The sequence below is a fragment of the Schistocerca americana genome, chromosome X, assembly GCF_021461395.2.
Source record: "Schistocerca americana isolate TAMUIC-IGC-003095 chromosome X, iqSchAmer2.1, whole genome shotgun sequence".
In the NCBI taxonomy this organism is placed as follows: Eukaryota; Metazoa; Arthropoda; class Insecta; order Orthoptera; family Acrididae; genus Schistocerca; species Schistocerca americana.
Window position 1 is genome coordinate 926643927 of NC_060130.1, and position 19537 is coordinate 926663463.

The window sequence follows — 19537 nt, forward strand, 5'->3', positions numbered from 1 at the left end:
TTCAGAAGTTCAAATGAACTGACAATTTGGGAATTGCATCAGAGAGAGGTCAGTGGCCAATTGCATCACAAATTTTTGAAATGGGTACTACTGCAATGGATGAGAATGTTGGAAGGAATGTGCGATCTTCAAGCAATGCACAAGCTGCGTCATGACAGCTGAGGGATTCCATGGTACACCATTCGGCAAGTGCTGCAAACAATTGTGAATTGTAATTTTTAGTGTAGTTCCAGGCAATCATTGATGCAGATGGTCTTCAAATTGAGCAACATTTGTAGCCTGGATTGTAAACATGGTATGCAATTAACAAATGTTACCCCCTCATGTGGAAATTAAAATGTGTTTCTTTCAATGATTCATTCATTGCTTCTCTTCTGCATGTCCTTACAAACGTTTCCACAAAGTTTTGTTGTTCTACAATCACTTGTTTTTCATGAGTGCCTTCTTGAGTAGTGAAAATTTAATTATAACCATGCTGCACATTTCTTTAGAGACTTTCATGTACCATAAGTAAAGTAACTTTTATAAAAATGAAACATGTACTTGTTATGGAAAAAGGCAACTAAAACCATGTAGGGCCTACATAATGTAATAGGTAGAGTCACTTACTTTTATTAAGTTGTTAATTCCATTACTTTCCTTTTCATTTTACGAGCAAAGGTTTTTACAATATTTATTAGATAATTTGTTTCAGAATAACCACAAAAAGTCACATAAACAGTAGCCCCTATTTCACAATGGTCCTTCAATATTAGTTAGTTGTTCTCCTTGACATCTAGCCATTCTCTTCTAGTATTACTCTACAGCAAAGCTTTCAAACTTTTCCCTCATGGTGACACCCTTTGTAATATACACAGTATCATGAGATACCCTTTCACTAATATTAATAAATACATTCTACTGTAACAAATTATATTTTAAAGAGATTTTAATTTTTACATTTCATTTCTAAGTATAGTATAGTTATAAATTCAACACCTTTTCACTTTTCAGTGCTGTTATGAATTCAATGATGCATGAGGGCTTGATGTGCATTATATATCTGTCTTATATTAAATCTGGATGGAGGAGAAATTCACAAGCACTTCCTTATCTAACTTTCTCGATATTTCACATCTGACTGTTTGTATATCAGTCATAGAAAATACACTTTCCCATGACTATGTTGTGGAAAACTGCAGCAAAGTGAAGTGTGCACTTTTTTTGCTTTTCTTTTTTTACTTATGCAGGGTAATCTTGCTGAATAAAAATCTAGAAGTTGCATAAATAGAATTTTTGGTACTTAAATTCTAAAGTGCAGTTGTTTTTCAGGTTGAACATTTCATCCTCTTCAACAGGTTGAAGTTCACAACTACTGGTAAGAGTGAAGTATTTGTAATACTGTCCCACTGGTTTATAGCTAGTGTTGAGAAATATCCATGCAGTTTGTCTGTCAGTTGCACTTAGTGGTCATAAATCAGTAGCCACATTTTGTTACTAACTTTTCATTTAGCTGTCTATGGATACATTTAAAAATTGGATTATCTGTTTTTCTCAACCATATATTGATTTTTATCTCCTAAGGTTGCAATTTTGTTTGTGATCATGAGGATATTTGCATCCTAACCTTATGGACTGGCATTTGTCTTTTTGAATATTTCAAATAAATCTGGAAGGAAAGCTAGTTTTGTGCTGCACAACTAATCTTTTAATGCAGCCACAAACATAGTTTTGTTTTGTTGCTCAAACAACTGCATCATTAATTATTAAATTCATACACATGGCTAAATATTCTCCCTCTTTATAGTCAGCAGACTTCTGTATAAAGAAGAAGGTTACAGTGCTGTCTTCCCAGCACATCACATGTATGAGTGAATGGTCTTGACCTGAGAGGCCTGCTCTTACTTTATCATTTTACCAGTCATGCCCAAACCTGGTTTCCAATCCTTCCCAATAAGTTTTGCTACAAGCACTTTCCTATGTAGAAAGCAGTGCATAATAATTAAGTTTTCATTTTTGTTGCTTCACCAGTGTCATAAATCTTTTACAGAATCTGTCACTGATGGGGCACCATCTGTGCATATGCCAATGCAATTCTTCCACGACAAACTCATTGTCTCCATGTATCCATTTATTATTTTAAAAAACCTTTGACTCTGATCATTTAAGGAATTTCCTTGCAACAGATATAATGCTCTATTATGTTTCATTCATTAATGAAACAAATAAAAGAAGCAAGCTGAGCTAGGCCACATACATTGGTAAATTCATACAGTTGAATTGCAAAAATTAAATTTAAATGATGGAAAATGCAGGATGGAATAGTGATAATATTATGAAAAGCATAGATTGCTACTCACCATATATTAGAGATGTTGAGTTGCAGACAGGAACAACAAAAAGACTACTAAGCTTTCAGCGAGAAGGTCTTCCAATGAATTAGACAACATACACACACACATTCACACAAATGCTGCTCACACACATGACCACTGTTCCTGACTACCGAGGCCAGACTGGGAGCAGCTGTGCATGATGGGAGTAGCAATCTGGGTGGTGGGTGTAAGGAAGAGGGTAGGCCAGGGAGGAGGAGCGAGAGCAGGATACTGGTGGGGGATTGTAAACTGCTATTTGAGGGAGCATACACGGATGAGGTGGAAAGAGGGTAGTGCAGTCAGGAGGCTAGCTGGTGGATGGGGAGTGGAAAAGGAGAGAAGTAAAAAGACTGTGGGTGCACTTGTGGAATAGAAGGTAGTGGAGTGGGAACAGGGAAGCTATGGTGTATGGAGGACAATGACTAACAAGGTTGAGGCCAGGAGGGCCATGGGAATGTAGGATAAATTGTAGGGGGAGTTCAAAGAGTTCCCACCTGTGCAATTCAGAGAAGTTGGTGTTCGTAGGAAGGCTCCAGCTGGCGTGAGTTGTGAAGCAGTCATTAAAATGAAGAACACTGGGATGGGCAGCATGCTCAGCAACTGGGTGCTCCAGCTGTTACTTGGTCACAGTTTGTCAGAAGCTATTTATGTGGACAGACAGCTTGTTGGTTGTCATGCCCAGACAGAATGAAGCACAGTGGTTGCAGATTAGCATGTACATCACATGATTGGTTTCACATGAAGCCCTGCCTTTGATGGGATCCATGATGCTTGTTCCACCAACTTGAGTTGTAACAGAGTGTTCAATGTTTTCAAATATACCCTGAGTCCATCCCACAACTGTGTTATCAGCCATGGGAATTACTTTCCACATCACTTACCTACTCAGAGCTAAACATTGTTTTCATTATAGCACAGCCTGCTGGAATGATGGCTTTCTCTGTAATTACATGAAGTAATGTATTTTTTGCAATAATGTCAGCTACAAGACAACTAGCTTCTTGATTTTAATCAGAGGTCTTAAATTTCTTAGTACACAAAAAACTTTGCTGATTCTTCTGTCTTGGAATTTCATTGAAACACTCAAAACTTTTTCCTTGTAAATGTTTGTGTTTTTCTGGAATATGATGGAGCAGTTTATTTGGTACCATGCCTGCACTGTAAAGTTTTTCTCCACATATTTCAAACTGTGGCATAGGACATTCTTCATTTCCAAATCATATGAACCCCATTTTTTAATATTCTTCATTGTACAGCCCCACTTTTGCGTTCTTGCTACTGCATGATGGTGCTGAACAAACAGAGGCTTGAGGTGCACTGTTTGGTTGTTGTTCAGTATCTACTGTAGTTTCAGACACATTGCTTTACTATTTTTCTGCAGCTGATGTTTCATACACATCTTTCTGACAATAAATTTATCCATTTCTGGTGACTATGTATATTATACCTGTTTGAAAAAAGTACAATAATGGCACATGACAAAAACAAAACAAACAAACAGACTGGAGGAAAAGTGTACAACCCTCACTATCACTGCTTGAAGAGCTTGTTAAGACATGGGCTGACAGAGGGCACCAGTGTATGTCAACAGAAGAGAGACATCTAGTGTTGTAATTGGAAGTTATGTGCCCAAAATAGTGGAAATTAACATCCCAGTCACTCATTTAATACATGATCTATGGTTAAAATGTATGAACAGGAGGATATTTTGCATTATTTTATCATACGTTTTTCATTTGTTTTACATTCTGAGTTTATTAATCTGACAACACCCTTGATTATACTACTTGACACTCCAGGGTGAAAGAATATCCAGTTTGGAAAGCTCTGCTCTAGAGGTATATGAGTTAAAGTAAAATCTGGAGGTGGTCAGTAATATTCTTGGCCAAAGAGGAGATACAAGTATTTGAAAATAAAGTTTGTAGAAAAATCTTTGGTCCATATTATGATAATGAATTGCAAAGCTGCAAGAGAAGATGTAACACTGAAATCCACATGATGGCACAACAAGCAACAATAATAAGCATAATAAATTCCATAAGACTTCAGTGGGCAGATCATATGGTGAGAATGAAATCAGTAGATAACAAATTAGAGGCCTTTGACTGCGTAAATCACAGAATCCTCTTAAGTAAATTGGAGTATTATGGTGTCACTAGCAATGCTGTGAAAAGGTTTGAGTCTTACCTAACTAACAGGAAGCAAAGGGTGTTGTTGTGAAATAGCTGTGGAGTAAGCAGTCAGTCTTTATCTGACAGGGAATTAGTTACAAGTGATGTTCCTCAAGGTCCCATCTTGGGTCCATTGCTTTTTCTTGTGTATGTTAATGATCTCTCATTTGTTACTCTAACAGATGCTAAGTCTGTTTGGTTTGCAGATGATACAAACATTGCAAGAAGTAGCAAGTCAAGTAAAGATCTAGAAATGACTGCTAATCAATTTTTCACTGGCATTAATAAATATTTTAATGCAGTTCAGAACCTGTAAGAGATTCCGTCTGGCATATGTATAACGTATGAAGACATGGAGATCGAAGAGGTTGACAGTGTTGAATTTCTGGGATTACAACTCAGTAATAAATTCAGTTGGAAAGGGCATGCCACAGAATTGCTGAAGCTCCTAAACAAGTCTGTATTTGCAGTGAGAATGATGTCAGATGTATGATATATCAATATAAAAAACTTCCATACTTTCATTCTATTATGTCACGTGGGATCATATTCTGAGGTAACTCATCAAACTGAGCAAAATTTTTTAGCGTGTAAAAGCAAGTAATAAGACTCATTTGTTGTGTAAATTCAAGAACATAATGAAGAAACCTGTTCAACGTACGTGTTATTCGAACCACTGGTTTTCAGCATATGTATTCCTTAGTGTAATTTCTCGGAAGTAATATGTCTCTGTTTCCAACCAATAGCTCAAAGAAAAAGAACAATCTACATAAAGACCTAAAATCACTTACCTTATTCCAAAAATGCATGCAATATTCAGGAACACACATTTTAAATAAATTTCCAGCAACCATTAAAAACTTACTTTCAGATAAAGCACAGTTTAAACAGAGTTTGAAAGCCTATTTGATAGGTAACTTCTTCCACTCTATAGATAAATATCCTAACAGGGACTGTTAGACCAGCTTTAGTAAAAATGTCTGTTAGATTTCAATTTTGACAGAACATGGTCACAACAGTCAAGACTAGGTACTCTGTGTATTACAAATTTAGTGAAAGTGCATAACTATGTTTCATTCTGACATTGTATTATTGTGAATATTGGCAGTTCCAGTTTTTTATAATGTATCCACATATTTTGACAATCTCCTGATAAATGACCACTGTAGCAAGTATTATATTCAAACGTTTTTTGGTTTTTATGTTATACATTCTGACTAGTTCCACATCCATGTGAATCATCTCATTTTTGGGGTTATGGAATGAAAACTGAATCTAATCTAATCTAAGACCACCTGGTTTCAAGAATATTCATGGAGAAATCATTTGGCAAGAGACCAAGGGGGAGATCCAGGAGTACATGGCTAAATGAAATTTAAAAAAAAAAAAAGAAGTGCAACAGGATGGGCATAAATAATTGGCAGGAAGTAGCACAGGAAAGAGGCATTTGGAGGCAGCATGGGAGATCAGCACAGAAGTTTCAAGCCCCTTAGAAGCTAAGAAGAAGAAGACGAAGAAGAAGAAGAAGAAAGAGGAAAATTAATTTATACTCTTTAATATAAGTTCTTTTCCAATAATTTTACCCAGATGGTGTTTTAGTTGCATTAAATTGATTGAGAAATATTCTTCTAAGGTTGGTGAAGCAAATATCTACTTGACTCATAGGAATATCTAAGAAACATTCACCTTACACTTTTATGTAAAATTGTAGTCTTACGCGGCTTTTAACAGATCTTAATTCACCAACAAAAACTACTGTTGAAATGCACATCATTACTAATTATTGATTTAGTGACATGTAAATCATCAGAAGCCCCAATATCTCTTATCTACATTAAATTTATGACCATAATATTTAAGCTTACAAGTATATTTTGACTTACATCTTCTATGCATGACTTCTTTAGTGGGAAGCAGATGTAGAAAACTACCCCAATTGTCACATATGTAACTATGACAAGGACATATGCAACTGACAAATCACGACCCTGAAAAAATAAAATGTAAGAAAATTGGGTTATAAATTAACAAATCAGATTTATATATGGATATGAAAACTGATTTCTTTTTCTGTTTTCACATAGCGTGTGCTGCTATATGCATTTTCATTATTTGTAACTAATTCTAAATATGTGTTGCCAAGATCTTATATAATGCTTACACCAATTAATTTTTATTAATAGAGTATCTATTACACATAATCTTTTGTTTTTTTGTGGGATAGAGATATGACGATTACCAACTTACACAAAACAAAACAAAAAAAAAAATTACCAGTTATTCAGTTATTCTCACTGACAGCCTAATAACAAATTTGTTTACAACCCACCTATCTGTACACAATAATTAATAATTTCATGGATAGATCTTTGAAAGAGCTCAGGTAACACCATTTCTTTCACCTTACAACTCTTTTATAAACTGAAATTTGAATTTTTGTTTTGAAGGTGTATATCATAATTCACTATATAAAAATTAATACTGAAGCAGCTACAACAGATCACATAATAACATAAAAGACTTAAAAACAATGACTACCAACTGTCCACCAAATATTGATTATCAGACCTTCACAAAAAATGAAGTATGTACAAAGTGTACAACAGCTTCATACACTATCTGGTCAATAGTATGTCTATTAGTGGACATTAACATTGGGTGTACCCACCCTTCATCTTTATGATAGCATGAACTCTTCTGGGGACAGTTTCAGTGTGCTCTCTATATGTATGTGGAGGAGCAGCATCCCTTTCTTCATCAAGAGCCAAAACCAGATTAGGTAATGATGTAGGATGCTGAGGTCTATTGCAGTATTGATATTCTAACACATCCCAAATGTATTCCACTGAGTTCAAGCTACAACTATGGGCATGCCAGTCCATTTCAGGAATGTTACTGCCAATAAACCATTGTGTCACATATACTGCTTTATGAAAGGATGCATTGTCATGCTGATCATATCAGAACTGTTCCTCTACTGTATGCAGTACTCAACATTCTGTTGTTATGCTACTGACTTTTAATCACCTCTGGGCAGTTTCAAGTAATTGTACATGTTGCCATCATGTGTTGTATCACATTAACAAACTGAAAAATGAGTGTTTGTTAGTGTTGTGTGCCACAACACAGCTGGTGACTGCTGAGTGAACTTGCATATATTCCATCACTCAGACTGTGACAACCTGCATGTGAATTTCATAACTTGGCTGATGCTTTCGGTTGGCGAACTTTTCAGTGAACTGCAGACTTGATATGTTGAATGGCCACTGGCATTTCCTTCTTTCCAGTCAACATGGCGTAACCCTCTCTTGCTGTTGTTATGCAATATCTGATGGCTCACCACATGGAAAGTCAAAAGCATACAAAAGGCCTCCTGGTCAGAGTACTGCTGCAGCTAGTGGTAAATTTTTTGCCATTCCTGCTGTATGAGGAAAAGTCAGAAGACTGCATTTTTGTACAAAAAGCAGCTGCAACAGCACTTTACAGCTCTCAAGGTAAAAGAAAATGATACTACTAGATCCCTTTACTTATCATGGTTTCTGCAAGAAACTTATCAGTTGTTGCACATTTTGACCCTTCTGATGGAAACTGATAAACTGAATTTTGACAAAATTTGTTCCTCACTAGGTGCTCATTACAAAATACATCATCATGTGATTTTTGGTCACCTTAAGTTTTACCAGTGTCGCAATCAACTGAGTCAGTCATACTGAGCTTGGTCGACTGAATTTCAGGGACTAAGTCATCGATGCAAGTTTCTTATGCCTACCACCAAAGAATCTTATGCAGAGGGCATGATGAGAGACATGATCATATGTGCAGCACCCAATAAAGAGTTTCAGTTACAGATTTTACAGTTTGATGGCCCCTCATTGAATGAAGTGTTGCATTTAGCTTAGACCTACGAAGTCACACAAGTGGCAGGCTGCTGGTTAGACTCCTTGGTGAGCATTGCCATGGTAAACAGTGAACATGGACTTGTGGCAGATTTGGCACCCAGTGGTGACAATGCAGCAGTACACAAGCAACAGTATGCACATCCTGCCACATGTAAACAGGGGGTCGCATGCCACTCCAGCTAATGACAACCTTACCTGTACTGCCTGACCTTTCTCAGAAGCATGCTAGAGACAACAGCCCATTCTAATGAGCAGATTGCACTAAATGTTCATGTCAGGGTCACATTGAATCTGTTTGTCAAGTGGCCATTCCTGTCTCATGATCACAAGATGAAATGGGCATTAATGTTATATGTCAAACAATAGGAAATCCAGGATGGAATAATGACAATATTGAGAAAAGGATAGATTGCTATTCACCATATAGTGGAGATGTTGAGTCATAGGCAGGCACAACTGTCTGTCTATGACTCAACATTTCCACTTAATGTTATATGTTCTGCACCATCCACTCAAGGGGGTTCCTTTAATAAGCTACTGTTTGTGGCTAGCAGGATGGTCAACTTTCAAGTTGATACAGGTGTTGCCCCAAATCTCATTAGCTTTCAAATATATTTACAGTTAGGGGAACCAACAGTAACTAAATTAGTTCAATGATTTGGTCAGTTACAGCAAGCAATGCATTTCATTGAAAAGTAAGTTTACCATGGAAGCCATTTACAAAAACATGACCAGGACATAACTTTCTTAGTCATAAACACTGCCGATACCAAAAATCTCTTAGGTTTGGATGCAGTCACGTCTTTTGGATTTTCCATCAATGACACAGCCAAGATGGTCTCTGAGAATGTTCCTTATCAACAACTGTATGTGCTCTGCACTGAATTCCCCAACATTTTTTCTTCTGGATTGGGAAATGTGAAGAGTTTTGAAGCTGATAGTTTGCTGAAATCTATGGCATGACCTCAATTTTTTCATCTTTGGGCAGTTACATTTGCACTCTGTGGCCAGGTCAAGGATGAATTAGACAGGCTGCATGAATAGGGTGTGATAGAACTTATATTCTTGAGTCAGTGAGCTACTGTCCTGGTTATGATCAGGAAATCATCTGGCATAGACTGACTTTGCAGAGACCTCAAGATCATGGTGAATACTAGAGCCGATAAGGACACATACCCCATTCCAAAGCGTGAGGAGCTATATGCAAAACTCATGGGTGGGCAATTTTTCTTCAAAATTGACCTCACTGAGGCATACTTACAGCCCCCACTACACAAATGTTCAAAGAAGATATCAGTGATTAACACACCACATGGTTTATACAAAGATAAGCAGTTGGTTTTTGGAGCCTCCAGTGGCCTGGCAATTTTCTAGAGGTTCCTGGAACAGCTGCTTCACAATGTGCCGGGTTTTATTAGCTACTTGGATGACAACATCATCACAGGAAGTTCCACCAAGCAGCATTTAGCAAACCTGAAGACACACTTTTCTTCTTTTGTGGGAGGCAGGATTAACTACTTGACTGGGTTGTTCCTTGCACCACTGATATGTGTCAGTGCACTTTTCTCAAATCAAGTGATTGTTGGGATTGTGTTGACAATAAAAAACTTATGGAAGCAGGAATGTGAATTATGAAAATAAGCACATTACAATTGATTTATTTTGACAGTCTCATGAAGGTTTTTACTGGAGGAACAAAAACATACACAACACATTTTGGAAAATAGGTGTTCCAAGAACTTCTTTTTTCAGTAATACATTTCACAATTGGGTTTCTGAACTATGCCTTGTAGGAATAACATTGCAAACAAAGAATAGAAATCTCAGTGTTAGGTTGGTACCCATCTGTGCACATGCAATCATTGTTTCAATGTACCAACATGTGAACTTACAAACTGTTCAGCATATTTGTTAATCTGATTAATTATTACTGTTAAGAACCTCTCATCAAAAACAAATATGAAAATATGAAGTGGACTCTTGTGGCTGGGGTGAAACTCTAAATATACTTTGTCCAGCCTACCAAATGTTGTCAACTATGGGCCCGAGTGCAGTTCATCAAGCACACAGCTCAGTGCCACTAGGCAGTTCAAACTCAGTTTGTTCAGCACGGTCGAATGGTTTAAGTGTCATTTCAGCAAACATGAAGTTTTTCAGTCTTAATTGCAGTACTGAGGCCACATCCTTTCTCACAAATGTGCATTACCAACGTAGAAACATGTGAAAGTGATAACACCCATGCCATTGGAGGTGAACCTCAAACAGCTCCACGTTAAAAATTACAAATTAAAGAAAATTCAGTCCAGTAGCATGTCATATAGCTTATCCATTGCATCACTCATGTAAGAAAGCAGTGGTTTTCATGTGATTGGCCATGCATGAAAAGACATTCAGGGAACTCAAACAGTGTCTACTCTCAGCATCTTATCCAGTGACTTTCCAATCTAGGAAGCAGTTAGTGGTTTCAACAGACATGTTGAACTATGGGGTGGTGGCTGTCCTCACTCACTGAGAGGCTGATGGTTCAGAGCATCCCATTGCGTACACTTCAAAAACCCTCATCTCCGCACAATTTAAGCACTCTCAGATTGAGAAAGAGGCGCTGGTAATGCAATTGACTTTGAAGAAATTTTTCCTCTGTATGGCACCAAATTCCACATGACAATAGACCATAAGACATTGATCTCATTGTCCAACACAACAGTTCATGTTCCAGATCATACTGCTCTGTGGCTCCAGCACTTGGCTATGTTCCTCTCAGGATGTACCTATGAAAACCATTTCAGAAGCACATCTCACCTCACAAAAGTGAACACTCTTTTTTGCCTACCCCTGGGGCCAGACTAAAAGTTTGATCAAGAGGAAATTCTTTGTTTCTGTCTGGATGATGAGGCTCAATGAGCTGTGGACAATTTTACCATTATGAGAGCTCACATCACCACCATCACAGAGGTCGACACCATTCTCAAACAAGTTCACACCTTCATCTTGCACAGGTGGACAGAACCTCTTTGCCACCACTATGGGCTGTGACACCATTTGCTCCTTTTAGCCAGAGACCACACTGCACTGTACGTAGTGAATCCAACAGCCTTATGACAACAGATCCTACATTTGCTGCATGAGGGACATTGGGGTGCTTTCAGGACCAAACTGTTTGCTCAGTTCCATACTTATTGGCTGGGCATTGACTGGGAAATAGAGAGCCTAGTCCGTCAATGCAACAGATGTGTGGAACAGCAGGCAGACCCATGTCAGGCTTTTTCATCTTGACCAGCAGCCATCAAACTTTGAGTAAGAGTGCACCTTGATTTTGCAGGCCTGTTCCTGAATATCACATGACTCACCATAACTGACAATTTTTCCAGGTTCCCATACATTTTAACTGCTTTACAACCACAGTGGAATACACAATGACAGCATTCTCAAAGGTTTTCACCTCTGAAGGCCTACCATAGACATTAGTGACCAAGCACATCTTTTCATCCCAAATCGAATGGAGAGGCAGAGAGGATTGTCTGGATATTCAAACAGCATATTAAGAAGTAAGTCTAAGATGCTTCCATAGAAGACAACCTAACATTTTTTTAAGTTCATTTTGGGTGACACCATTCAGCGCCAAGAGCCCATCAGAGCTTTCACATAGACATCAACCCCATTCTCTTCTGCATCTACTCCTGCTTGCAGCCAAACCCCCATTTCCTCCTACCACCCCAAAGTTCCAGTCTGGCATGTGGGTGTGCTCCTAAGAGTTTGGCTGATAAGATAGGTTGTTCCCAGCCACCATTCATCAGCAATGAGAGCGTAGGATTTTTAGGCTTGATAATGAAGACTGGACTGTCACCCGACATCAGAACCTGCTCTGGTTACACACCTGCACCCTGCAATCTTTTTCTTCCCAATCCTTCCATCCTACCCCATTTTCACAGCCTACAGAGAAAGAAGAGTTCATCCTTGAACCCCTCCCTCCATCCTCCTCCACCTGCCCCCTCTCATTCCATTGTTAGTTGCTCCATGCTATTGCAGCCACAGGGGGCAAGACTGGTCTTGCCACTGGCTTCCCCACCATGGGGCAGACTGACACTTTGCATCAAGTTAACACAGCTACAGATGCTCCTGGAGTGTGCACCAGAGAAGCAGCCACCGCTCTGGACCCCAGTCATCATGACGTCGCCTCCAGTGTCTGCCACTTCATCCATGGTGCCACTGCTGTCCAACTGATGTAGTCCCCTCCGGTAGGCCACTTCCAGCCCTATATTCAGGTCCCCACTGACCAGGGGCACCTGGAGCCTCTACCACGAGAGGGGCTGCGGAAGCAATGGTGGCCATACACCTCTCTCTCTGTGCAGCATGGGGCCAGGCCCAGTAGTCGGTTGGTGTGGTAGACTGACACTTATCACTACCTTTTGCCATCTGCCTCACTCGAGAATTGTATGCGGCACCAGTAACTTGTCATGCTGACACACCACAGATGTTGCTCACTGCACTGAGCTAAGGTCTGCTAGCCATGAATGTAGGGACCAACACTAGAGGTTCCATCATTGGCCTGCAGTGTGAGTCTACAACGCTGGCTGGCTGCATTGACTCAAAACTAGCACTGCCAACACTGGTGATGTCTACAGATGTCTATACCTAGGCTGTCATGAGACTCCTACTCTCTGTCTATGCTGAGTTGTCAACTTTTAACTATTGTGCAGCCCTCAAGATTTAGATGTTGTTATGCTCCTGACTTTGTGTCACCTCTACGTCGTTTCATGTTATCATATGTTCTGCTGCCATGTGTTGTATCAAACAGATTCAAAATCCAGTGTTCATTCCTGTTGTCTGCCACAACAACAACAACCATTGGTTTTATTTTTACACTGACTAGTTTCACCTATGATCAAGAGTGATCTTCAGATCAGTACTGCAGTCTGAGAAGCTTCATGACATAGGTAGACAAATGTTATGATACAACATATTTACCTCTACCTCACTAGGTTTCTGACACTGCAAAGATTAGCTAAGGATGGCTGTGGATCACAGCTGAAGAAAGTCAGTGTTGTGAGGTATAACAAAAGAAGAAAAAAAATAATTTTGCAGTCGTGGCTCTCCAGATTGACAGTAATGTCATATTTCACATTAATTAATATAATGAGTCATCAGTTGATCTCGAAAATTTCCAGTTATTTGAACACCACCATATTTTGCACTTCAAGAGGTTATAAACTTGTCTACAGCTGTGGTATGGTATATAAGTTAATAAATACATCATTGCTCTTGTAGCTTACGTGTTGAAAAGAATGCACATAGAAAATTGCTACATTGCAAGGAAGCATATTAGCTGGCCTATCTTTAGGAGGCAAAGTTACAGTATTGCCAGTAGGAGCCTTTAAAAAAAATATCTATCTTTCGTAACTACTAGTTTTGGATGTTGGGAAGGAGGATCATGTCATGCAGATCCCAGTTTTGAAAGAGACCTAGGATGGAGGGGACCAAGATAATAGGGGAACTGAGCAGGAGGTGAAAGATGGTACAAGGTGGATCACTGCTTAGCTCTTCAGTTCAGAGGAAGGAAAGGCAAAGAAGTAAAAATTGATTAAGAGGAAGAAAAATGAGAAGTGAAATGACTGGAGAATGTAAGCAAGCAATAGGATGTTTTTTCTTAAATTCAGTATAAGACTGGCCCTGAAAATAAACTATTTGTATCTATAATGAAGTAAAATTTCAGTTTTTTTCTTTTCTATAGGGATAATTTTTTACACACGAATAATGTTAAATATTCCACAACACTAGTGGCAAATAAGGAAATGAGCATCCTGAGATGAAAGTCCTAGATGGACAAAGTTCTATTCTCATATTGTACAAATAGCACACCAGATTTGATCATGATTATGGGATCACACACCCTTGGATGGACTGTAATAGATACTAATTTTTAAATGTCATATTTACAATGCAATCCTACGGACTTAAACACAGAGCATTATAAATAAGTTAGTGTTACCTTGGGAAACAGTCTCAAGCTTCTGCCACTTGATGTAACAACTGGTCAATGTGGGTTGTTAATAATGCAGAATGGGCCAGCTGCCATCTCATAATACACTACACATATTCATTGAGGGGCTAGTATGTCAGTCATAGTGACCAGGGGCACTGACAAACATCCTGGAGACCATGTTAGGTATAATAAGAACTGTGTGCACAGTCATTGTCATATTACAGAAGTAAATATTCATGACATTACAGGAAATGGCATTGCTTCATCATTAGCAGGACATTAAACTCTAAGGTCTGTGAATGATCAGGATAGTGCACTAGATGTAGCCTCAACTGTTTAGTGCTCCATCAACAAATACTAGTGATTATCTGCTCACTGAAGGCTGTGGCTTTCAAGGCCATGATGCTCAGAATTGGTTCCATGTGTCACTTCTGGACAATGAAACACTCAACAAATGATAAGTACAGATGTCAAGGTAGACTCTGTTGTCATCACAAAGTGGAAATTCTTGCTAGTCAACCCAACAGTTGTGTTTATCATTACATCATTTAAGTTGGGTATCAAAGTGATAAGCTGTGGAGGGACACCAAATATGCAGTACATTTGCTCATGGCCCATTTACCAATGAAGGATTCATAATGTTACTAGCTGATAAATTAGGTGCAAGATTAGTTCTTATTTGTACTGTGTACTGTTATGCATATTTAGGTGATCTAATTGGCTGCCCAGAAATGATACATGGTAAGGTGTATTTCAGTGGCCACTCTAGCCCAGCTCAGGGCAAAGACCTGATGTGGGTAAAGCCCATATGAAGGAACTAGACAATGGTCACTCACTTAGCAGAGTGTGGAATGACTAGAAATGGCAAACTCTGAGACAAGCCGAAAGATGGCATCTTTGAGAGTCTATAACAATTTACAGTCAAGTATCAAATGCAAATCTGAAGAAATTGGTGATTCCAGAAAAATGAGGTGCATTCAATGACAGAACAATAATATCAATATCTTTAGAAGAATGAAAGATAATAACATTGCAGTATAGCTATTATCACTGAAAGCTAAGTACCTGTACCTATTTCATTTCTTGATTGATTACGTTTTTGATATCTTTTCATTATGCAAATGTTTTCCAGAACATCATATCCTCCACAATGACACAGAAAATGGAAACAGCATGAATACTTCATATTTTGTCATACTTGTGAATTTGTTTATTGAACTGTTTACTATTTTGCCAGAAATTTTATGTAAATATTGATTGCAAGAGCTATTAAAAAACTATGCTAATTTAAAGGTGATCAGTTGCATGTGTTAGTGGACACCACAATTGAAAAGAAAACTAAAAGACACTTCTGTCGAGAAGGCATAAATATTTATGTAAGCAATATTTAAGGACAAGCTGTTGTCATTCGTCATGAACAAACTTGTGCAAGAATGCTGGCGTCATTATTTTTGACCCGACTCTTACTTACATTTATTATAAATGATATGAATGTAACCAAATTTTTATAACATTTCCCTTATTTAAATATTGTTATAACATATTAGTTTAGTGCAGGAAAGTGGTCAAGGTGAGTCAAATCATGTCTGTAGGATGTAAGAATGATTTACATTTGGTGGGAATGGCATTCAGCCAGTCGAAAAGCAAACAGTAGTGGAACACTACAGGAGTCAAGTGGAGATTGGGGCTTCTAGAGTGAAGAGCTCAAGGGAGCAATTCTGGGCACTTTATGTCAGGTGATGGTAGAAGGCTGATCTGCATATGGTAACATGTGTGATTCAGTCATATAGGTTATTGATTCTGGGTGGTGAATGGCCGATACAATACTTTAACTTTTGAAGGATCTCTAACTCACAAGAGATCTGAATGTGCTCCAGAGTACCTAGAACAAACTACTTCTGCTTGATTTATGAAAATGAGAATAGACAGAGTGTGAATTACTATTCTGTGCATCACATGTGATAATTTGTGAATCATCATGTTGAACTATTAATTGTTTTGAGCTGATCAATGTTCCATGTGTTCTGATTATGAAATGGATTTAGTATGCATATCTTTGATGACTATTTAGTTTGGGGATTTTGCTACCATTCTTGTAACGTTCTCAATATTACTTTACTGCATCTGATAAGAGTATTTCCTGCCTATATTTTAATGAAATATTGTAGGACCATGTCTAACTTATTTGAGATGTCCTTTCTTGAATAAACATTATTCAACATCATTATGTGTAGTCTACATCAACTGCAGATGGTAGAATAGAATCCTTGTTATTAGATTAGTCATTTATCTTTTATTTTGCATTTCTGTATATTTTATTAACTTGCAGTTCTAGCCAATGTGTACACTATTTGACTGCAGGATCATAGTTACAGGTTATTGTCTGTGGTAAATTAGCTGCAGGACATGAAAGCAGATGGGGGTGGCATGACCCTATGATTACATTGAGCTATTCTTTTTAAACAGAGCCATGCATAACCCAAGTACCTAAAGTATGACTAACCACACATAAAGATGCAACTGGTTTGCTTGTACAGGGTGCTATTTAGAAGAGCAACTACTCAGCAGTAACTGTTAGGTACTGTCATAGCTGCAGCACCTCACTCAGTAACTTTATTTAGGTGCAAAATATCTTTAGTTAATGGTTGTCATTACAAAATACATCATAATTAAATCATATTGAGTGTCTTATAGCTATACAGATACAGTTTATGCAAAATATTATCAGATCCCAGACCCATAGACTGGATGGACACATACATGGTAGAATTACTGAAGCTGTTAGTTGTAAGAAATTATAGAAGTTTGTGATGTTTCTGAAGAACATGGAACCACGGGAAAGAGTATCTATTCATAAGGTTCAACCTAATGTTGATACTCATCTACCACCTCTGAAAACTTTGCTGGAACCACAGTTGTAGCAAGTTGTCCACCACCACTTATTTTCTGTATGGTGCCTGAGGAAGGGGACAATGTGAACATGGGGTCTCATGTGGTCCCAGGGTTGCCAATCTGTATTTGTAGCATTATGAGGAAATGACATGCCAAAACTTGACTACTTCTAGAGATACATTGACAACACCATTGTTGTGTAGCCACATGTCAGGAAAGACCTGGATAAAGTCATTTGACATATTGATCTTATATGAGAGATCATAAACTTTAGAATGAGACTACAAATATCCAATACAATATAGCACCACTGGTGTTTTAAGAATCTCAATCCTTCTAGCTTGGGAAGCACCACTGGTGTTTTAAGAATCTCAATCCTTCTAGCTTGGGATACAAGTGAGCATGAATGCCTATCTACTGAGCTGCAACACCTTAGAGGGACCATCTTAAAGAATGACTATAATGAGACAAAAACTGTTAAAGCCTTGCAAACAACATGCTGTACTGAAATAACTGAGGAAGAGAGCAAGCAACAAGCATTTCTGCCCTATGTATGACCACTAACACCCAAGATTGCAAACATTCGAAACAATACAATACCAAAATTATCTTCTCACCACCACAAATTTTTAGAGATATAATTAGCTTGGGAAAGAATCTCATCTGCAAATGCCATTCATCTTGAAACATAGCAGAGTGGAGGTAATCCACCTCCTAGTGTTTCACTCCTCTTAAACAACTATTTTTTCCTTATCTTTTATTTGAAACTGTTTATACAGTGGTATTTACAACATCTGTGTCATATGTTGTACTGCACACAGACACTGTGGCGATTGACAGCTATATGAAATGAAAGAAATTTATCTGGAATTGTGAATATGATTAGGCTTCAGCTGCACAATTGATCCATAACAATGAAACTTTGTGCTGGATCAGGACTCAAACTGGATTTCCCCTTACTGCAAGCAATTGCCTGAACTACTTCAGCTACACGAATATGCCTCCAGGACCAACCCAAACTTCCAAAAGTCACTGACACAGACATTGCAAAAATTTTTTCCTGCCTAGACTAGGCCATAAAAATAATAATAAAAGTGTCTTCCTGTGTGGGGACCACAGCAACTGTGCGAGTGCAGGACGTAGACACACAGGGACATATGGAAGTTTGGGTCAGTCCTGGAGGTGTGTTCAGATAACCAAAGTGGTTACCGCGATCACTTGTGATGAATGGGAAATCCTCCTTTGGGTCCTGGCATGGCACAAATTTTCATTGTTCCTAATTAATTGTGTAGCCGAAGTCTCTTCACATTTACAAGTCCAAATAAATTTCTTTCAGTATTTATGCATATTGATTTCATGCTTTCTGGCAACCTGTTTCATTTTTCTGAAGACTAATTACCTTAAATAATATTTATAATTAAATTTCAGCCACATTTGAAATTACTTTTGGCATTTGAGCCATCTGCTTGTTAGAGTCCAGGACTTGACATTACACTTTTGTTGCCCTAATTTTTATGAATCAAATAACACTCTTCTGTAATTAAGCCTCTAATTAAGAATTTGAATAAATTAGTGAAATTTCAGATGTGGCTATTCTTCATGTAAGTTGGTAATCTACCACAAAGGCATATAGTGTGCTAATCAAATATCACTGTAAACTTTTATACTTTTCTAATCATCTATATTTTAGTTAAACAAAATCATTGTTGGGCCTTGTAGATTATCTACTCAAACTTTCACCCTATAGTTTTATAAATTAATATCTAATTACAAAGAAAACAAAATATAATTATTCCAGTGTACATATACTACCCCCACACACACAAATAATCAGTCAGTGGACAGAATTCAACCAATGAACAGCTATGTGTAGTCATCCGCTCTTCCGTAAAATGTTCACAGTTAGCAATCATCATGTCAATATCTCTATGCCAAATATCTTTATTATAGGTTCTTTGATTATTACAAGTATGAATTATGTCTGTTAGTGTGCACTTAATATTGGTGTTTTTACTTTTTGCCATATTGAATGTTTCTGATGGCTCACTCTAAGAACTGCAAATAATTAATTCCTTTTTCAGAATTGTGGTATGCAGAAAATTAATGTGTATGTTTTTTATGAAACTGTTTATGAAATATATTGCCATTACGAATAATCATGAAGTATTTGTGCTAACCTGATGTTGGTGGAATACAAACAAGAGTGTAAGATAAACTGATCACCAATGAAATTTGGATAAA

At 37.8% G+C, this 19537-nt stretch overlaps 1 protein-coding gene across 2 annotated transcripts in view; it reads right to left on the bottom strand.

Annotated features, from left to right (window-relative positions):
- LOC124555390 (sodium-coupled neutral amino acid transporter 9-like) overlaps positions 1 to 19537 on the bottom strand; it is a 354431-nt gene that overhangs the window by 40010 nt on the left and 294884 nt on the right. For both annotated transcript variants that reach the window (XM_047129284.1, XM_047129283.1), the window contains exon 10: positions 6409 to 6513. In XM_047129284.1, coding sequence (XP_046985240.1) covers positions 6409 to 6513 — 105 coding nt within the window. The remainder of the gene's footprint in view (positions 1 to 6408; positions 6514 to 19537) is intronic.